General features: G+C 39.4%; 1 protein-coding gene across 1 annotated transcript in view; it reads left to right on the forward strand.

Moving 5' to 3' along the window:
* SLAIN1 (SLAIN motif family member 1) overlaps positions 1–21832 on the forward strand; it is a 51718-nt gene that overhangs the window by 1593 nt on the left and 28293 nt on the right. The window contains 1 exon segment of the mRNA XM_039551720.1: positions 2017–2156. Within this exon segment, the coding sequence (XP_039407654.1) occupies positions 2017–2156 (140 nt within the window).

A 21832-nucleotide genomic window follows, 5' to 3' on the forward strand; every position in this document is an offset into this window, starting at 1 on the left:
GGAGAATCATGTACAAATTGTGTGGAAAATTTTGTTGCTTCATTGTGTATGTGGTTGGTCTGTGCAGGACTGGTTTGGGCTTGTCAGTCCAGACTTAAGCAAATTTTGCATTGTTTCCAACTCGTAGCTTTCCTAGCATTAAGGAATATCAAATTTGTTTGATACTGCCCCGTTAAACAAAATGCTTTCCTTGTTTACGTTTTAAGGTGGTAGTCACTCGTCCATCGTTGCATTATGTGCTGTAGTAAAATTTCCAATTTGATTTTCTCCCTGGGAGCAATCCTAGATTTGGGTGCCAGAATTTACCTTTATGTCACACATGTATGTGTCCACAGGCAGAATTTAATGACAGGGATTTCTTAACAAATTTATTCCACTAAGAGTGAGTTGTTTTAGCTGTTGTTTCTTAGTTCAAGGATAAATCTCTGTCATTGTCCATGAAAGGTCAGGCGTGTGATACCACTTGCTTGGGGCTTTTTTGTTATCTCAGTCTTTAAAGCAAACTGCTATCTGGAAAGGCAAAGCCTTCAGTGTATATCCTAGTTGTTGATTAGTAATTTTAGGCCTTAAATACCTTTGGTTTTTTGTGTTTTACTTTTTTGTTGTTTTGTTGTTGTTTTGTTTTGTTACCTGCAGTTACAAAAAACCCCAAAACCAACTAACCCTGTGGAACTGTAGACAAGTCAAACTACTTCGTAGTGTTCAGCTTTTTACAGGAAGGTCTGATCATCGGTCATATGTTTAGCTTTTGAAGCGCTTCTGCAGGTTAACAGGAAGCCTGAAAGCTTTTCTTTCCTTTGCTTTTTGGTTTTCTCAGTATCACTTTTTAAATGTGTGGTCAGGCACCGCAGGAAGTCTGGGGAAATGAGTCCTCTTCTCAGAGCAATTCAATAGTTGATCTCTGCTGGGATTGCCAAGAGAGATAGATAGCAATCACAGTGAGGATATTTATTCCGTGTGAACTGAATGACAGTGCTGATTGACTTCAAAAGCAAAAAAAAAACTCCGTGGAGCAGACACTGGAGAGGGGTTGCTCTGGTGGGACTTGGATAGCTCTTGAGACAAAACCATGAAGGTGAAAGGCTGCTGCTACCTGTTAGTGACCCCCTGAGGGGCAAAATCTTGTTCAGTTTTTGGTCTTGCCTTTCCCTCCTGCTTTGTGCAGGCCAAATCCCTATGCAGTCTGTGGAGTGTTTTTCTGGTGCCTTGAGAATCTGCCTCTGGCTGTCCCTAGCCGCCTGTCTCGGAGATGGTCAGGGCAGGGAGCTGCGGGTCACCTCCAGCAGACAAGAATAGTTTGCTTCCTGGAAGATTTGCACTCTCCCAGGTGAATTGGCATCTGCTGTGCCTGCTAATCTGCCACAGTGACAACAGCAACCCAGGTCTCAGCCTCAAGAATTCTCCCAAGAAATCTGCTTTGAAACCTGGTTTCCTAACGTGCAACTTATCAGTTCCCAACTCTTGTCTGAGAATAATGCACGTACATTAGATTTTCTTGCATATGTGCATTTTTTTTCTTTTCTGCTGGTGTTGAGTATTGAAAATGGATTTTCATTGTTTCTCATCAAATGTTTTTTAATCATTATGAATATGACTTGAACAACGTCTGGTTCATCTGGGTGAAGATAAAATCAGATACTGAAATTACGTAGATTTCCAGTGAAGATAAGTATAGGAAAAAGCAAGAGTACCTTTGGTGTGTGTATAGCACCTAACACATTTCAGCTTTGGGCAGTGCTGAAATTCAGACAATGGAAGATTTTAGTGTGACATCTACTTGAACTTTGGACATGCCAGACCGGTAGAGTTAATATTTTGCCACCTACTTTTCTGAGGAGGGAAGAAAGAAAACTAATGTAAACTCTTCTACTTCAGAATGTATTTTTTTAATTAGATATCCTCTTGCAGGGCTTTGCATGTTATGAATTATTAGTGAGCTAATAGGAAAGTGAGCTTACAAAAGCAGGCTTTCAAGCGCTGTGTATCTTGCTGATACTTCTGTGTATTTTGGTTAAGGTTGTACGTCTTGCCTACCAAGACTCACACTCCTCCAGAGAAATCACTGAGTCCTCTGCAGTGGTGCAGGCGTGTTCTGGATCATCCAACTCCAGAGATAGAAGCTGCAAAACGTTCCCTATGCTTTAGATTGGAGCAAGGTAATACTATTTTGTTAATTTCTTGTTAGGAGGTTGTCATTTTTGGTCTGGTGTCCCACTCGTCTTTGGTGTTTTCACAATTTAGGAGGCTTTACACATGGCAGACGTGCATTTTCCTCATATGTGTGCAAGTCTTCCTTCGTTACATAAATGCTAACAAATGTTTGAATTTTTTCATGCAGTTTTTAAAGTATTTGCCTCCTTTGTTAGCTTTTTTTTTCTTCTGCACAGCTTGTTCTAACTTGTCAGTTTTCATCCATGGCTTAAAATAGAGGACCTCCTGGTAAGGAAATATTGGTGCTAACTTTACTATTGGCATATCTGTTCAGGTTTGAAGAAGGATGCTTTTTGTTTTTTGTAAAGTCAAATTTATCATGGGCTACAAATCTTTAAAGGCATATTTATCAGCATCTAATATAGTGTCAGTACTTTGCTAAGTATAGCACACACCAAAAAGAGGTGTAACTTGACTGTAGTGCTGTTTTGTTGGCCTCTGGGTAATCTCAGGTACTGGAATCCATCTGATGGCTGTTTAGTGCTGGGAACTTGAAGAATTATCTCTGTGCGCACTGACTTTTGTTTTAAGTAAATACCAGACAGCAGTCTTCTTACTTTCTTACCATCTGGGGTCCAATTAAGATTGTATTAAGTGTTGTTGAGGAAAGCAATTAAGGGAGGATATTAAGGTTTATAACTCACAAGGAAAGAAGAAGAAAATGAACAATAAAGGAAGATGACAGAAGAAGGAATAAAGCTAATGACAGCATGAAAATATGGCTGTATAAGTTAGCTACAGCTATCATTAAGAGAGATTATGTTCCTGTATGCTTTGGAGGATATGGGTAGCTGTGGATAAGTCTTATCCAAAATCAGGCTTTTAAATGAATCAGGTTCTGAAGGCATCTGCCTCTTTGCATTGACTCTAAAAGATGCTACAATGATTATTGCTCTAGAAATACTTAGCTGAACTTATTTGCCTCAAGTTACATGGGGCAAGCTGTGGTTCCTATATTTGTAATCATGCCATCTAGTTTTAGGGTGGACTTTGCCTTGTTAATTGGTGTCATAGGTTAGCAAGCATAGTCCTGGAAGGGATGTCCTTGCTAAGGGGTGCTTACAGTTTCCTCTGGGAACTGATAGAACCTATCAGCTGGCCAGTTTGAATATGGACAATTCTCTAAGCCACTTAAAGTTGTGACCACCTCTGAGATCCACATTTAAGAATAGGCAAACTCCCCCTCCAAGCTCTCTCTCGTTTCCGGCGCTGGGACAGGTGGCTGCGGGACCCGAGCAGGGCCCAGTGGGCCACGGCCATCCTGAAGCCATGGACCTGTTCCAGCCATGGAACCCCCCCCACTGCCTTGCCGTGGGCAGCCGGAGCGGCTCGGCTCTCCCCCCTCTCCACTGCGATAAGAAAAATTCAACATTCCAGCTGCAAAGCTGCAAGGCCGAGGTGAGATTAACCCTTTTTATTGCTGTGAAGAGCTGAAAACCTGAGGGAAGAGAGAGAGGAGATGCTTAAAGCTGAAATTCTGTTGTGAAGCTATGATATATCAGAGTATCCTGTTGTAATTTCATGAAGATATGGGGGGTGGAGTGTTCAACTCGTGAGCAAAAGCACCTGCGTTGAGATAGGCAGATGCTGACGCCGCTGTAATTTCATGAGAAGTTTGGACAGGGAGAGATGAACCAGATGAGGACTTTTGCTCCAAACGGGAAAGGAGAAAACCTCAGTCCCTAGAGATGAACCAGATGAGGACTTTTGCTCCAAATGGGAAAGGAGAAAACCTCAGTTCCTAGAGATGCTCCCAGAGATAGTCCTAACGATGAAGATGATGAAGACCCTTTGCTCCCAGGGAAGGAGAAGGGCCTCTGTTTTTGTTTCTGAATGGCTCAACCTTAAAATTGTACCCCAAAAAACTTCAAGAGTGGACCCTCGAAAGCAGTTGCGGGAAAAGCTGCAAGTCGGGGGAAAGGACTCACACGCAGGCAGAGAGACTCCTCTTCCTAAATGGACTGAACAATATTTGGAAGTGGGCGGCTGTCTCGTTGTGATAATGTTTTCATAGCATGAGCAAGAAGAGACTTCTCTTTCTAAATGGACTGAACAAGGTTATTATGGAAGTGGTAAACAGACTGAACATCTTAAGGGTTGTCTTTGAACATTGTCAGTGGGAGAGGGGAGGAAGGTGGGGGGAGGAGGAGAGTTCTGAAGGTGGTATAATTTTTTTTTTTTTTCCCTCTTTTAGGTCTGTTAATAAACTTCTTTATATTCTTTCAAGTTTGGTGCCTGCCTTGCATTTCTCCTAATTCTTATCTCACAGCAGATAAACAGTAATGAGTATTTTGGACCAAACCACTACAACTGCGTATCTGAGTTCAGGTGTCTGTAGGGTGAGCTGAGTATCGTGCTTGACCATCTATGGAAGTTCTGTCTGTAGAGTCAGGGGAGCTGCTCAGGTGACAAGGTGTAGGTGTTGACTGTAGAATGAATTTAGTAGCTCTCTTGAGTCCACTGACAGTAATGGGTGCTTGGCACTCAACCCCATGTGGTTACCTGAAGGTACATCTGTGTGGGGTCCTTCATCCAACAGTGGAGAGCAATCTTGTGTAGAAGCTCTGTTTGGATTGCCCCACATAGGTATTCAGTGCTATTTGAGATGGCCTGTTACCCTGGTTTCTATTCAGGACAGATGCAGACCTTCCAAAGGTCTGTGCTTCTACTGTCCTTTAATGATATCTTGGCCTCCCCAGAGGCCTCTCAGGTGGGCAGGCACATCTGAGTGTGGACAATTGAGTCAAGCCTGTAATGTCAGTGGAGAAAAGCAAGAGGACTGTACGACCTGGTTTTTTTTCCCTTACAAGGGTTTATTTAAATTGAATAGGAAATAAAGGTTTCAAATTTAAGTCACTCTAGGGTTATCAGTTGAGTTTCTCTCTCTGCAGAAGTCACAGCAAGTGACATATGTCACTGAGTTATGTTGACAATGAGTTAGTCTGATCCATATGTTCTACTCATGGCAATTGGCTCATGAATTTCCTGAGGTCTGTAGAAAGTTTCTGAGAAATTATATGCCATAAATAAAACCTATTATGGGAGCAGTATGTTCAGGGAGGGAATAGACTTGTGTTTATACTACAGCAATTCTTTGGTAAAATTGCTTTAATTAATAATTCAGTGTAGACTTGATTAATACTCGTATGTCTAAGTATTTTCCTTTAGCACCTGTACCTTTACAAGTAATACATAATAAGCAAATGTCATCCTTCTTATTCTTACATTTTTAGAAGTTGATTTCACAATATTTATTTATTCCTTAGTTTTTCAACCAGATGTGAGACTTTTGTAAGAATCTAATAATTTGGTTTTCGAAGTACAGCAAACTTTCTGTAACCTGACTTTCTTGTGTTTTGTTTTGCAGTGCACTCAATCAGTAATATACATGTATAAATATATACACATAATTCATCCAGATTTTATAAGTGACTTAGTAAGAATGGCATTCTTCTTTTCTGGTACTAAAGTTTCAAACTTAGTACTTGTAAGTCAAATGGTGTTTTCCCCTTTTAGCCATATGCCTTGCAAGGGCATTTTCAAGATATTTTGAAATCTAGTTGTGCCTCTTCCTGCTTGGCCCTGAATCAATGGTTAGCACTGAAGTACTTGAGAACTATTAAATGCATAGTCAAAAAACATTTATAGTGTACCAGAGTGTGATTTCTGAAATGGCTTATTGGTAGAATTCGCTCACTGCATGGTGCATTAGCCAAAAATTAAACCAGTTTAGTTATCTTGGGTCTTTAGACACCATAGTGCACATGGAAATAAAAAGCAGCAAAAATTGATTTTTGACTGCTAAGTCAGCATATCTGAATAAGTTCATGCACAGAGAAGAGCTGTGAGCCAAAACAAGTAAAAGTTTTGCCAGTCTATTTTTGAGTTGTAACAAATTCCTGTTCTCTTACTAAGATTTTGAATCCTGCCCTCATTTATTCCTGCTTGTGTGAATTTTTCTTACTACATTAAATCCTGATTTTCATAAAAGTTTTCATTTGTTTTTTGAAATATCCCAGCATTAGGGTGTCTCATAACAAGGCTAACTGCCAAAGCAGTCCAAGGCAATAAAATAGTCCAATGGGTACTTGGTCTTTCAGGCCAGAAAATCACTTGAATTGGGGGTATTCTCTTCTCACTTTGCTGCACTCACCAGCCTGTTTCTTTTCTAGTGAAAATGACTGTTTTGAGTATTTCATGGTGGATGTTAAGAATTCTTCTTGGCATAAATCCTTAAGGTTTATTATAAGCACGGAGGTGGTCTCCAGCAGGTGGTTCTTCTGTGAACCGCTGTGGGAACTTGGGCAAGCTTCTCAACATTCCTCTGGTCTACCGCTAAGTAGGTAAAGCTTTTATAATGTTTATAATGAACTAGGCTTATTACAAACCCTGTTTCTGTGGATTAAGCATGCTAGCTTTAAGGAGGATGAAAGTTAAATGTAACCTCCTACGGTAAGATCTTTGCTTGGAATCGTTCCTGTTTTCTGTGAACAGTTACGGTCTTGAGGTAATATTTGTTTGTTGTTTGTTTCAGTTGTTTTAGCTCAGTGGGCTGGCCTGGATCACATCTTTCTTCTTGCTCTTTGTCAATTATCTTTTGTTTGAAACATGTCTGGTTTGTTAGGCTTAACAGCAGTTCTCTCACTATTGTAGGGTCAGTTTCCTTGCTGTGTGGATTTTAATCTTGCTGCCTATTTTATTTTTTTAGGTTAATTTAAATGAACAGGGCCACCTAACAGTCTTAATGGTGTGGTAGAGCCTCTTCTGTGTTTTTTGGCAGTAGTTGAAGATGTTAGGACATGTATTAAGTTCAGTGACCAGAGAGATGTGACATGTAAGCTTCCTAGCTGATGTAGATGGGTATAACCCTTCTGAAACTGATGAGACAGTGGTGATTGACACCCTGGCTGAAGATACACTGCATAACTTCACCTCTGCAAAAAGCTGTGAAGCGGGCGGATGGGTAAACGGAGGACTTAAGAGGCTTAGGAAGGAGTCAGTCTGTAGGAGCTCAGCTTTTATGCAGGGCTTCAAAGCATAACTCATCCAATTCTGCCTTCCAGAGAGGAATCTCCACTTGCTTGGGGAATATGAAATGTTGGCTAGATTCAGAGTTTGGCTTAGATGAGTTCTTACTCAGAAATACCATTTCAGATGTTTAGAAACAGTAGACAACTGAAGTCTGTAGGTTTTGCAGTTGGCTGCAGTAGTTTAAAGAGTAAAACTCTTGTTTCTTAAATTATTATTGTGCTTCAGGATGGATGCTGTTATATCATCTGTGGATGATAAGTTATGTTGTGATACAGATCCATTGCAGTTTCTCTCCATTGCTTATGATTCCACAAAACAAAGATTGTCATTAGTGTTACTGTGCTGGATCCCATTACAATAGCACTGTATTCTTTTTTTCTGTTAAAAAAAAAATCTGGTAGGTTATAGCTGGTAGGACCCCAGGGAGGAGGTTTTATCTGGATGTGTAACTTGTGGCTTATGCAAGAAGAGGCAGTGTTCTGTCACCTTATTCTAACTCTCTTGCAATTTCTATGGGTTCATAGTGAAATAATGTAGTTTGGAGTCTTTAAGATACGGAATACACTCTGTCAACTGTTTAAAAACCTCTGTCATAGGGAACTTCTTTGCTGTAGTCTGTTAACACCAGAAACAAGCAGAAAGTGCTGTAATTGAACAACAGTTTTTATCTTGTATACTTGAGCTGGATCCAGTGCTGAACCAAGGGCAAGGTGGCTTTTTCTATTTTTTTTTTTCTGAAGTAGATTTATTAGGTTTAATTTTATTTGCTGTCCATTGATGGATCAGATATGTACGTTGTGATACTCAGTACTGGATTAACAAAATTTCATTTAGCTTTCTTGCTCATATATAATGCAGGTTAGTTCTATGTAAATTGCTTTTGAGGCAGGAAATAATAATGTGCAGAAGCTTGCGGATGATTGTTGCTTCCATCATAAATAAAATGTCTAAAACTCTAGAAGGAATAAAAAAAGTGGCATGAGAAGTTTGGTTCCTTTTTGTGTATGTTTCTGATAATAAAAAATGATAAGCAACCATAGCTCTTATCCACATCTTAGCACCTTTTGAGGAATGGTCTCGAAGGCCAGGCTGTTTAGGCATCTTCTGCTGCAGTACAAGCTTAGTGCTTGGAGTGCACCTATGCATGCACAGCCGTTACTTCCTGGTAGATTTCATTTATTTGAAGTAACTTGTTATAGCAGCTGCATAATTCCAAGCACTTCTTAGAGGTTTTACAAATGCTGATACCACTGGATTTTCTAGCACAGCTGCTGGAGATTTTTGTATTTCAATTTGGAAGAACTCAGGTTTGATACTCTACTTGCATTTCAAACACAGTATTTCTCTCTGCCGCTGTAACATTGCTACTCTGCAAATACACTTGAAGATAGAAGTGTTTGGTTTAAAACCCTTATGGCAACAAATGCGTAGAAGATCAGACACTTTTGATTAACTTCAGAGATATGTGTTGCCTTTCTACTACAGCTCTTTCAGTATGATTTCTGCCTTTTATTAAATTACATTATACATACTATTTAAGAATTTAATTTCATATTTGGGGATTGATTGTTGTGCAGCTCATAATTATTTGCTTAGAATAGAGTTCTGGTTATTGTTACACTTGCAAGAGGAAGCTGAATTCTGAAATGTCTGTAGAGAGGTGGTGTTAGGTCTTGCCTCAGTTGAGAAAACACCTATCCCATTTTAGAGTGTGTGTTTTTTTAATCCATGCTGACTACTGAGCTAGCATTATCATCTCATCATGAGTGGTTAAACAGCTAGAAACACTGTTAAATTTCACCTGAGGATTTCAGTAGGCTGATTCTTATTTAAAATAACTTACACTCACAATATAAGTTCAAAGTAATGCAGTGTGTGTCTAAAAGCAGTCGAAGTAGCATCAACACTGTTCTATGCTAAAAGTACAGGCACATTTAGTGTTACCCAGCAGAGTACTAATCACTGGGTTGGTTTCTGAAGTATGCAACTTCTTTCCTGTATAGAAATTAAAAAGAAACCTAGGTTTTAATATTTGACTTGAGGGCATTTGAAAGCTTATTATCCTCTGGAGATATTTTTGCTATTTGAAAGGAGTATCTTTTCAAAACTGGACTGTTCTGGATGCTGTCATTTCATTTTTGCTTCTAATAGTCTTAGGTGTCTTGCTCACTGTTTGTTAGTCCCCACATTATTGTTACAGCTTTTGTCTTTCATGTTGTCTTTCTTCCACAGTCTGTTTTTGGTATCTGCAGAAGAGAGCTGGGAATAACATTTCAGAATGCAGACAAGTGTGATATGTAGAGGTAGCACTGCTTCTTGACTAAAACATTTATTTCTGTATTTTCACTTTCAGGGAGTACTTTGGTTCTTGTCTTCATAATATTGCATCTTTTGGGAGGCTTTTGTTCACACTGTGATGTGTGTTTTTTTATGTGTTTTTATGCCGTGACCCTTAAGTGTCTTCTGATTGGTTACTTCTGGGATATAGTCTACAGTCCTGTAAATGTGTCAGGCAGTCCTCCTTGGCAACTGACCTTGGTTTTAATATACTAGAAGAAAATTGATTATTTGCACTTGCTTTCCTAAGTGTTCCACATTCAGCATCTCTGTTCATATTTCATAGAAATAAGATGTTTACATCAATAATTTGCTTTTACCTAAGGGTTTATGCAACAGTTCTTGTAATAAAATTCTTTTGACTCTACTCGATAATGAAATGTAGTCAGTAAGCTCTAATCTGAATACTTATGGGGCACAGGCATTCACAGATTTTTCTTGATTTTTTTTTTTTTTTTTTATGTTGCAGGACAGAAGATGATAGAGACATAGGAGTTTCTAAAAATAAAATTCCTGTGTGTTCTATTTTTTTTTCCCTTCATGACATTCCTTTAAAATACTGTTTTCTTAATTTTACTTCTGAAATTGGGATACTCTTGTAAAATTTTTAATTACAGAAAATGTTTTCTTGGGGAGTATTTACCCTTGGTGAAGTCACTAAGCCTTTCTAAAAGTCTTCTGCATGTGGGTTTACCAAACACAGTAATGGAATGCTTCATTGAAAGCTTCACACTTACAAAGTCTGAGGGGAAAAAAGTAGTAAAAGTATGCCTGTTGGACAAAAAAAAAAAAAAAAAAAAATCTTTGTCAGAAAAAAATACTTACAATCTAGGTGGTTCCTGTTTTGAAAAAAGATTTGCAGCATTTAAAGACTACCTTTTTGGTAATTTTAAAGGAATTAAGTCACTGCAGGAAGTTCTTGAATGTTTTATACTATGATTGGAGTATTTGGCTATAAGAGGTTATGAGGTAACAATTTTTAAAATAACATTGAGCTGGTAGCATAGGCATTTCTTTGTTTTACCTATGTTATATATTTTTAAATCTATTCTGTTGTGTAACCAAGACTAAAGAGGTACGGGATCATGTTCACTGGTGAATTTGGACCACCATTACCACTTCTACAATGTAAAGTACCTGTTAACCAAGGCTACATGGCTGGCTGAGCTCAGACTGACCCCTTTTCATAACACTAGAGAAATCTGTATGACAACACCATTCTGGGAGAGCTTTTTGCTTGAAAATGGTGGCTGTTTGCTGAGCATAGTCAACCCTGTGTGCCCCTCTAATGCAGAGGGGGTCACTGCACTTGTAGTCTGACTTGGAACAAACAAGTTCTCCTACTTTTGGGAACACGTCAGCTTCTTTGTATTCACTTGTCTTTTCCCATTAGGTAGTACCAAGTACAAGTGTTGGTTTTGCTGCCTGCCCTATATTAATTCAGGGTGAGGGGACTTGAAGTTCACAATTCTAAAATGGTTACTCAGGGAGTTAGAGGTGAAGATACCCTCATGCAGTCAGAAAAATTCCTCTGTAAAAGTTGATGAGTTGTGTCCTCTGCTGCATGGGAGAGATCAGTTGCTTTTTCTTAGTTTTGTCTGCAGTTGATGAAGGACAGATTGTTTCTGAGTTAAGTACAATAAGGATTTGTAAGAGCTCTTTTTGATACTAAATGTTACATGCAATTTCACTGAACATTAGTCATTTAAGTTAGGTATCTGTGAGAAACTATCTGTCCACTGATTCTGAAGAAGCCAGGGGCAGTCCACCCAACCATTCTTAAACAGTTGTGCGAGCTGAGTCTGGAGATACTAATTTCTCTCCACTAATTGGGAAAAAAAACCTTGGAGTACTTAGCATCAGAGGGATTTAGATTATTACATAAAAAGCAGTATTTGTATTTTTAACAAGTTTTGAATACCCTCTGCATTTTGCAAGAATAGCCCTGGTGCCTTTAATTCAGAGATGGTTTCTCACCGGCCCTTCAATCATGGCACTTCAGACCTTGTTTGTAATCATTTGTTTAGAAGCTAAGCTCATTCTCCAAAATGAGGACACAGGATGCTTGGGGATTTTTTTGTGTTTTCACATACTAGTAGCTATCTGTATCTTTCTATGAAAGGCACAAAAATTTTGTGCCATATTCCAATCACTGGTGAAATGGTGTAAATTCTATTGTTGTGTTTGCTAGTCTTAAGTTAGATACATGGGATATTGCTTAGTGTTGCAGCTGTATCACAGAGGAACATCTGTATGATTGATTCTTCCTTGGAAATACATTTTGTGTCTCAATTTCCATCTCCAGACATGGAGCTATTTCTCTTGTGTCTGACTGTAAGGACCTTGTTGTTGGGTCTCAGGTATTTATGAGAATTCACAGAACACATAATGGTCCAGATTTGTTCCACCTAATCTTAGTCTCATGGCTAAAAAATAAATAGTTTAGGGTTCAATCACTTTGACTGTGATTCATTGGTCTTAGGGTGGTAGGCATAATTGGACATGCTTTTGCATCCTTGAGGTATCTGGGTGGGCAGATGGGTATGACACAGGATGTGCACAATAGCCTCACTTAACTGGACCAGCTGGAGCACCTAAAATGTCATTACATTCTGGTTTTAGATGGCTGAATCATGCCCTTGCTGTTTTGTGCTGAAGGATGGGTTCTGCTCCAGACTGTAGGTGTTTAAATGAGGCTGTCTGCAAGTAGACCCTTCTGTGTGTATGGGTGCATTGTTTTGTCTTTTCTGTTTAGAATTGCTTTTTACATGTGAGAAAATTCAATATGCACTTTATATTAATGCTGTCATGTCATAGAAAAGTTACCAGCACACAAGAAAGTAAGTGCAAGATCACTCACATGGTAAAAGTGTGCTAGTGCAAGTTGACTTTAAGTAGTATTAGTTACTTGCCACTTCATTTAAAATCACTTCAAAATCATGTAGAGATTTGTGTCAGAAGTTACAGTAAGCTCTTAGGGCTAGGGACTTTTTAATAAAAGAGTAGAGTTGAGTAGTAAGTCTGTAGAATTTGCATCTGACTGATACCATATTTTTTTTAATTATTATTTTGTTTTATTTTAAAGTTAGTTGGCACTTGATGTATTTGTGGCTTTTGTTTTTGGCAATTTTTTCTTCATAACATGTTTGAAGTCCGTTGCAGGTGCAGGGCAGGGTTTTGTGGCCTGTGGTGTGGGTGATAGCAACTGAGTCATCTGTTGTGTTGTTGCCTTCCGCTGCAGAGGACTTGACTCAGCATCCTAACATCCTAATGTCCTTTCTTCCTAAAAGTCCAGCATGTCCTTCAAGCAGCTCAGTGGAATGCTAGCAAACCTTCTCCGTGTTCTTTGTTCCTTCTTCCTAGCCCATAAGAAAGGGGGATACAGAATGGTTTGCAGGCCAGGATGAAATAGGGCAAAGTGGAGTGACAGAATCTTGGCTGCAGCCCGTTCCTTCATGGTATCATCAGTTTTCTTTTTTGTCATCTCTGCTTCATGTATTGCAGTTGTATAGACAGTGTTCAGACTGCTTCATGGTTGTTTCTTACTGTCTTTTGAAACACTGGGTGTGAAATAACTTCACTATGGTCACAAATAGATCTTTATTTATAAATAAAAAACCAAATCTCCATTTGTAAGTAAGCACAGATGTGCTTGTTGTGTTGGACATAGTCCAAAAAATATTTTACTTGTTCCTGGTTTATGTGGGTGCTGATAAATCTGGTATAATTATTTGAAGAAATAAAATGTTTCTTTATAGAGAAGCTTGAAGAAACATTTCAAACTATATTGTGGAATCCCATTTCTGCTTACTGTGAACATGACAGGTTCTGGTGACGGAAACACGTAAAAAGTGCTGCAGAGTACCTTTTATCCTGAACAGTAAGACAGGGGCAGATGGTGCTTCTGCAGTTAGTGTGCTTTTGACTCCTGTCTGTGTGCCATTCTCATGCTTTCCCTGTTGTACCGTGCTCTTGGGTGGTACTACACTCTTCTCCTCTGCCACCTTGTCCCTGTTGTTTGTTAGTGAGGAGCAAAGAATGCCTTTTTGTTGAATGCTTGTACAATTCTTGGTGCAGTGTAGGTACATCTGGAAGGTACTCACAAGGCAAAGTTTACTTAAGGAGTCTCCCTTGATACCTGAAATCACCGCAGGGAAGCTTAAATGTAGGAATGTGCTCTGAGTTAGTGTCAGGAGACATTGGTCTTTCTCAAGGGAATCTGAAGAGGCTGATCTGCTTAGCTTAAAAACTGTTGCAGAAGCCCTAACCCCCATGGCAGTAATGATAATGGTATATATATATCAAACATCTATGTGTCACTTTACCCATTTTCCTATTTGTAATTTTTTGGTTAGTGCTTCTTAATTAAACTCAAGATTGATGTTGAACCTTAATTCTGTGTGAGAATATATATTCTGAATATGTTACTATATTTGGCAGTGAATTAAACCTCTATTACAACTTTCCTTAATCATAAACTTTCATGAATTTTTTCCTATTAGGTGTTTTAGAAGTATGAAAAATCTGTTTCACAGTAGCTTTTGTTTAAGTGTTTTGTCCCTTTTCTCTGCTTTTGGTATTAGTGTTAACAGTTTCTCATGATAATCACATAACTGTGACACCTGCTATATTTATCCAAAAGCCACAGGGTTCCTGGAGAGTAAGTGCTGCATTTGACCTCAATTTGAGCCAAAGATTTAGCTTTTTCAGTCTGACTCAATATAGGCAGCAGATATACTTGAACAAAGAAAAGGGAGTGTGGCATCTTGGAATGGTGTTGGAGTCAGAAACTGTAAATTGAGCTCTCAGGCAAAAGGCTCCTGCCAGAAATTTAACCTGTGAATACAGATGGCAAGTAGATACAATTGTAGGGGGAGCTACAATGTTTTTATGGGTGTTTCTGGGACGCAGGGGAGTTTTGGGACTAAGCAGTAATGTTAGGAAAAGTGCAATTTAGGGTAAATATTGAACTAATTTTATCTTTTCTGTGGTATCATGAATGATCAAGAGAGTTACATCCTAACAGACACATATTTGAATTCTACCTGGTATATAATAAAGACCCTACACCGTTAGGAGAAGAATGGGAAGTTGTCCTTCTGTGAGTCTGTTGTAAACAGAATGAATCCCTCCCCCTTTATGCTTCTCTGTTTGCTGATGATAATGCAACAAAGAAAAAAAGAATTATGTATGCTACCAGAAAATTTAAATTTAGGAAATGTAATTATATATTTTTAACTGTATTTTCCCTTCAGCAATTTGTTCAGAGCAGAAATACACCTTTGATTCAAATTGTTGCTAATATTTCTGATTAGGAGTATAGCACATGTCCACTTAGGAGAGCTATTATTAACTGGAGTTACCCTCTCTGAAGAGTCCACTAACCCGTACATAATAGCATTTTTTTTAGTTTACCTCTAGTACCATGTATAGACTAAATGAATAGCAGATTTTCAGCATGAGATTACCTTGTGTAGTAGCTGAGCTCTGATCTGTGAGGAGCGTTAACTAATCCCTGTTCTTTAAATCACACAGGGAAGCCTTGCTCCTCATCCTAGAGGAACCCCCTAAGCATGGACTTAGAGAGTGAAAGGGCAAAGGCACCCTTCATCTTCGTTCATTTTGTCAATGGCAGTTGAGCTCTTCTTGAAATATATTCAACATTTTTTAAAAATAAAATTGTTTATACTGTGATTGAATGTTTGTCCTTATTGTTACATAGTTGTGATTTGATGTTAATTTGTTTTTCTGCAATGGTACTGTTACTATTGTCTTCTTCTATCATTTATTCAACTCCTGAGATCAAAGCTGCAGAAGGGAATTCTGTCCAGTAGAGTTCTCTGGGATTGCTGTGATTGACTCAGCAATGACTCAGCACCTACCAATACAAAGAATCAGAATTACAAAGCAGCTGTTATTTTCTAAGGACTGAAAACATTTCTAAAAGAGTGGATGCATTGCTATCAGTGGGGTTTTAAATCTGCTCTTGGCTGATTGAAGTGGGGATGTCTAATGTACAGCTGTAAGAGAGTGGGGAGATGTATTTCTGCACTAAAAAAAGCCTGATTAGGTTAACTGGCTTTGAAAACAGGTCTCCTTCTCAGGCTGAATTTAAGAAAATACTGTACAGCTCATAATTTTTTTGCTATGTAGAAGGTAGCTTGCTGATGAGAGAGAAGCTTCTCATGTTCTTCGTAGCTTTGAAGGGTATGGAACATACGCAGGCACACAGGAGACCTCACACCTTCTTGTTGTGTTACCAAAACATAAGTAGACCCTAAGAGTTGATCCTGTCAATGCACACAGCCTGTCTACACCCTGCAGAGCATGCCAAACAGCTCCAATACATCCACACAGCGCAGTACTGCATGGATAATATACATTGGTATAGCTGTCACTGGGATCCAACTTAAATGAATATCATGACATTCATTCATGTCATATTTTGACTTTCAGGTTTCTAATTACCATATCTGTCTCTCATATCTGTCTCTGTTAAACATTGTTAAACATGCTGTAAGTGCTGCCAAGACAAGGGTCATACTACTTTATTTAAGCCATCTTAAACTTCAGGCTTGAAATCCTTGATTAGTTGAAAAATAACAACATCTACATAGCCTGAGATCTGTCTTCCTCCAGTGACAGAGAGCAGCATCCTTGGTTAGGACTGGAGGTCACATTTGAATATTGTACACTAGTTGAGCCAAATACAGATCACAGTTTCTTAAAGATGGAGAATATGCTGTGTTTTGCCAAATACTATTCTTCTCTCTCCTCCTCTGTGGCTGAAATTCAGGTTGGCTTCCATACTGTAACTCTCATAAGAAACTCTCTCATAAGAATTTTTAATCATCGAGGAAAATGAATTTCCAGCTTTTACTTACCCTGTGGTATAATGGAATGAATTCTCTGGAAAACAGGCTTTCTACAACTTCAGAACTAACCTGAGACAAGAATCAAGTGTCTCCAGTTTTATGGCACAAAGGAAGGTAACTAAATAAACTCCGTTTTAAAAATCTTTTGTAATTATGTCTAACATACTAGATAGAAGTAGTAGAAAACTTACAATAGTAGAAATATAGTAAGAAAAAAGACCATGTTGATCCAAAGCCTACTGCAGTCACTGGAAGTCTTTAATTTACCTGGGGTTTGTGCATTGCCTTTATGTTCCTTAAGGTATTTTGCCTACTAATTGTATGATTTTGGGGATGAGTGTCAAACAACTTTGAGACGAGTCTTCTGCTTTGTATTTGAGGTCAAAAATATGATAATCTGAGATTTGGTATGCCACCTGACTGAAAATACAGTAATTTTATGCTCTAGATTTGGCTGGCAGTGATCAGTACAAACTATTTCAGTCTCTGGAGTTTGATGCACTATATTTAGAGATATTGCTCGAGGAGGACTTTGCAAAACTTGCCTAGACACCACAGGGTTCTTCTGACTCACATAACAGAGCTACATGTGGTATTCCTGCTGTTTGTACAAGGGAAGGTCAGGTCTCTGCTGAAGATGTGAATGTGGCATAGTTTTGTTCTTCAAGAATGTGAAAAGATGTAAATCCATGACCTGCTTTGGCTAAAGTCCCTGGTACGTGCATAAATTTGTTCTGGGAAGTTCTCCTTGTATTAATACAGCCCGTGTAGTTCACGGCAATGCTTGTAGAGTGTTCTTTAAAGAACAGCTTTGCTCAGTGGTGTGTCGTTTACAGATGTTATTCTAATTATTGGCAAAATACCCCTTCAACAGGCTTACTCGGTTTTTGTATTAAGGACTCCAAAGAATTGAGTGGGTGTGTGGAATAGACTGGTTAGGGGAAATAAGTATCTTTTAGCTGCAAGGCAGATGCCTGAGAGAAGCAGCATTGTCGTAAGTACTAGTTCAATGAGTAATCTGACAGAGAACTAGCAAAAAAGTAATTTAGCAGCTTTTACTGCAACTGAAAAAAATTGTCACTACAGCCAACATGGCAAGTACATGGGTGGATGAAGCCAAGCCCTCTGAATAGGGGACATTAAACTGCTTCTCCTTCCTCTTGGTGTGGTGAGGCAAACTCCTCATATAAGGATAGCCCCAAGGGCCAGAGCTGTCTGGCTGGGGAAGAGGAGGACCTCTTACAAAAGTCACATAACCAGTATATGTACCAGGTGGATTGGTAGCTTGAAAGCCTGCTTCTGAATAATACATAAACATGTCCAAAGAAGCAGCAGGTCAGATTTCTCGCAGTCAACTTTACCACTAGATATGTTTTAGGATGATGAGGGGCTTATTTAAGTGCACAGGTTTATGATTGTTAGCCTAGATTAGAGCAAACCCTCCCACTCCAACATACATTATTCATTGTGTGTATGATACTATGTTTCTCTTGTCATTGATCCAGAATCTTGGCTATCAAGAGTTGTGAGTTAGTGGGCTCAGCATGCCCCAGGGGATGTGCCCAGGAAGGGTTGTAGAGCTGGAGCTCTCCTGTTCCTTTCTGTTAAGTGGTTTGAAGTCTTGCAAAATAACTATTTAGCTAGTCTCCATCTCAAAGTGGAAGGAATTTCTGTCTTTTTTTAATGTCTTGATCAGGGCCTGACTTTAGATTTTAAACTTTCTTTGTCTCTGTACACCAGACCTGAAAATCAGTGACAACCTTACAAAACAACCTGATTTCTGGTGAGGTTGCCAAGATTGTGCCACTTTCCTTCTCCATGAGGATATGTCATTGATCCAGTTACAGTTAAAGGCACCTCTCTGTGAGATGATGACAGTACGACAGTTTTGAGCCAGAGAAAACAGATCTGCCTATGTCCTCATACTTCTGGGTAATGGCCATGACCCACAGAACTGTGGTGGTAATAAATCTAGAATGGTGGCTATCAAACTTCTGGTAACCAGTGTTTTACTGTGTGAGCTGCATCCTGGGCGAGCATCTCTGCTGAAGATGCTGCAAGTCTTGAATTACGGCAGCTGCAGAGTTGATGCCTGCAGCCACATACTCCATCTGCAGGCATTCCCTTGACTGTTTCAGACTTAGAAAGGGTATGTCATACTGATCTGCAAAGCAAATCTCCACTGCATTTAAAAGGTACGAACTATATGGCAAAGGTTGCTAGTGCTCTGCAAGCAAGTAGGCAGTGAAGAGATGTCCTGAGATCCAGACACACTGTCTCTCAGACCTGAGAGATGCTACAGACCCAAGAGCCAGCATTTAAAGGAAAAGACCTTTTTCTGTTTAAAATGTACCTGTTTTTATGATTTGTGGACTGTTGTGGCAAACGGAACAATTAAACAAGTTCTGATTGCAAAATACTCTTCCCAGAATACTCTGTGGGATTTTGCTCTATCACACTGTCACTGAAATACAAACAAAGCGTTTACCAAAGGTAACAAATTCAAGAGGGAAAACCAGGTTAGGATGAGTTTCATGGTGTTTATGCGATGAGTATGAGAGTTTGGATTTTGCTTATGTTGATGTTATGGTAACGTGTGTGTGTGTGTAATCAATGATAGACCTGTGTTTTATTAAGGAAAATACAAACTGTCACAAATTGTGCAGGTGAAAATTATTCCCTTTTGGATTAACAGGCAGTGAGTAAAATGTGATTCATGATGATCACAATGCTCCAGCAATGTTAAAATTGTATATATGTCATGACTTCTGACACAGCTCTACTTAAATCTTAGTGCTATAGACTGCAATAGAATGTCTTTGTGAAGACACCCTTTCCACATTAGAGTAAAGCCACAACTCCTAAGTTAGTGTGGTGTGGAGCTTTTGGCAAGCTTATTTCAACAGATTAGTTATCCTCACCAGACTGGGTGCAGCTGGCTGCTTGCAAAGGTATGCTGATTGTGGAAGAGATATTAGTTTCTTGCCACAGTCCTTCCTTCACCTGGCTGATGCATTAGCCTCTTCAGAGCTTCGTCAGAGCTCTTCTTTTGTGCCTACAGGAATTGCTGCCCCTTCACATCTGCTAGCTGAGATTATTAGATGATAACTTTCCTGCCCATTTCAGTCAGTACCTGCTGGGTAAACCTAACCAGAGACCTGAAAATTTACAGCCAGAACCAGTGGAGGCAGGAGGTCTGTCCAGCTGGCACAGGAAGAGTTGGAGGAAGATGTTTCAGTGGCCTTGGGTGCATTGTCTGCATGTCATGGTGGTAGATCTTTACCCAGTGAGTGACATTGTGAGGTAGTTACCATTTTTCTCCCTTATTTGTTGCTAATTGTTAAAATACAATGAAAATGCTGTTGTTTTACTCTGCACTGTGTGAGGAAGTGACTGATGTCGGACATTTGAGTTCATCTCACGGGCCCTTACACGCATCTTGGAGGCTGTTCTCTGATGTGTGTTTCTTTTGGTGGCAATGCTACTTCAGCAGTCCCACCTTCCTGCTGCTCTTCTCCACTTCTCATCTCTCCCTTAAATGTGATGATACAACTGAGCTTCATCTTCCTGGTAAAGGGGATTGAGAAACTCTTCCCTTGTTTAAAAAAATTAATTATCATAAAGGTACCCTTTCAACTGGAACTGCTGCTGAGAAAGTCGTTCAATGAGTATCTACAAGCTGTTTCAGTAGGATGTATGTAAGCATTGCGGTGCTCTACTGCTGCAAGAGTTGTCTTTTTCAGTTGCTTAGAAAAAGTGAAAACTGAATGCAGTCTTTGAACTCTGTTTTTAAGCTCTGTTTATTGTTCTCTGTAATGAATGCAGTCAGAGTGAGTTCTGTTTGAATATATGCAGAGCTCTGTATTGAAGCCAGACACACAGGGCTGCCATTGTGTGCAGAGCAGACAAAGGGGCACAGCTCATGTCCTTTGCAAGCAGAGGTGAGATGAATAATGCCCTCTCCTTCCTCTTAGAAATAAATAGTGTCCTGAGGTGACTAGGCCAGCCATCAATGTCTGTACGTGTGAGCATCTTCATTGCGTCTGGGACATAGGATGCAGCATCCTAAAGCACCATAAACAGATACTGGAAGAGAGAGAATATGGGGAAGTAGCTTATATGCCTGCCCTGACACCATCCCAGCTGTATATCCAGTTCAGTGACTGACAGAACCAGATGTGAACTCTGAATTATATGTGATTTATTAACCTTTGGTGGATTCTTCTTTTGTGAGTTTGTGTAGTCTTCCCATGTTAATTTTTGCATTCACAATGCCCTTTGGTAAGAATCCTGTGTTTTTGAAGGCTCTTAATGCCTTATTTGAAGTGGGGTAAACACTCTTCTTAATGAATGAAATACTAATAGTTTGGTAGAGGAATCTGGGGCTATATCTCCGGGTTACTCTAATAATACATGACAATGAGTATTCTGTTCAGAAAGGTCTGTCTTACTTGAAACAAGCTGCAATGTGAGCTGCTCATGTATGCTCATGGATTCTGGTCAGTCCACCAAATAGAATGAAAATACATCAGATTGACGTTTTTTATATAGAAATGGGGAGCTGGGGAGGGAACAGAGATTTGGGCCCTAGGTCGTGCCTAAGGCTTAGTATTACAGTATTTGGCTGAGTTCTCAAAAGAGGGAAGCTGGGAAGCCAAGTTTGGCTGTTAGCTCTAATCAGAAAATTTGCTTTTGGACGTGTGTGTGCAGAGAGAGTTGTGCATGTGGGAGGAAAATGGATGCTGTTGCATTTTTCACAAGGCCCCTGTGCTTGTCTGTTTTACATAGGTGTACAGTAAAGGGTTTGCCTTAAAAAAAGAGCCAAGTTAAAAAAACCGAACAAAACAAAAAAGACCCACAACCCAACCCTCCAAAGCACGTAGTTAAAATGTAGTATCCTTTTTTGAGATTTGTAGGAAGTAGCTTATACCTCTCAATTCCATGTCCTTTCTGGTCTTTTGAATTCTTTGATGTCATAAAATCATTTTTGTGACAAAATTGGGTCAAAGAATGGTGGTTGGAGTTTCCGTGCTCTTCAGCATGCTGCAGCTGGACAGTGCTGTGGTTGTTTTTTCAACATTCAATGTGTTCAAAACCAATTTTCAGGTCAGCCTTTCACTGGAATACATCAAAGTACAGTAGTTACACATTTACCTTTGAAACTTCCCTGCTCACACCGATAGGTAATCACTGGCACAACTGGACTATGTCATGCAAAGGATTAGTCCTGAATCTTAAATTTAAATTTTTGTCACCAATAGCAGCATGCCAGACACCACTGCCGATTGCATTACTTGCTGTGCTAGCTAAAAGTTATAGAAACTGCTGCTATTTAGACAGGCTTTCTGATTGCACCTTTAAAAGAGGTCTGTGCTGGT

The sequence above is a fragment of the Corvus cornix genome, chromosome 1 (genome assembly GCF_000738735.6).
Source record: "Corvus cornix cornix isolate S_Up_H32 chromosome 1, ASM73873v5, whole genome shotgun sequence".
Classification (NCBI taxonomy): domain Eukaryota; kingdom Metazoa; phylum Chordata; class Aves; order Passeriformes; family Corvidae; genus Corvus; species Corvus cornix.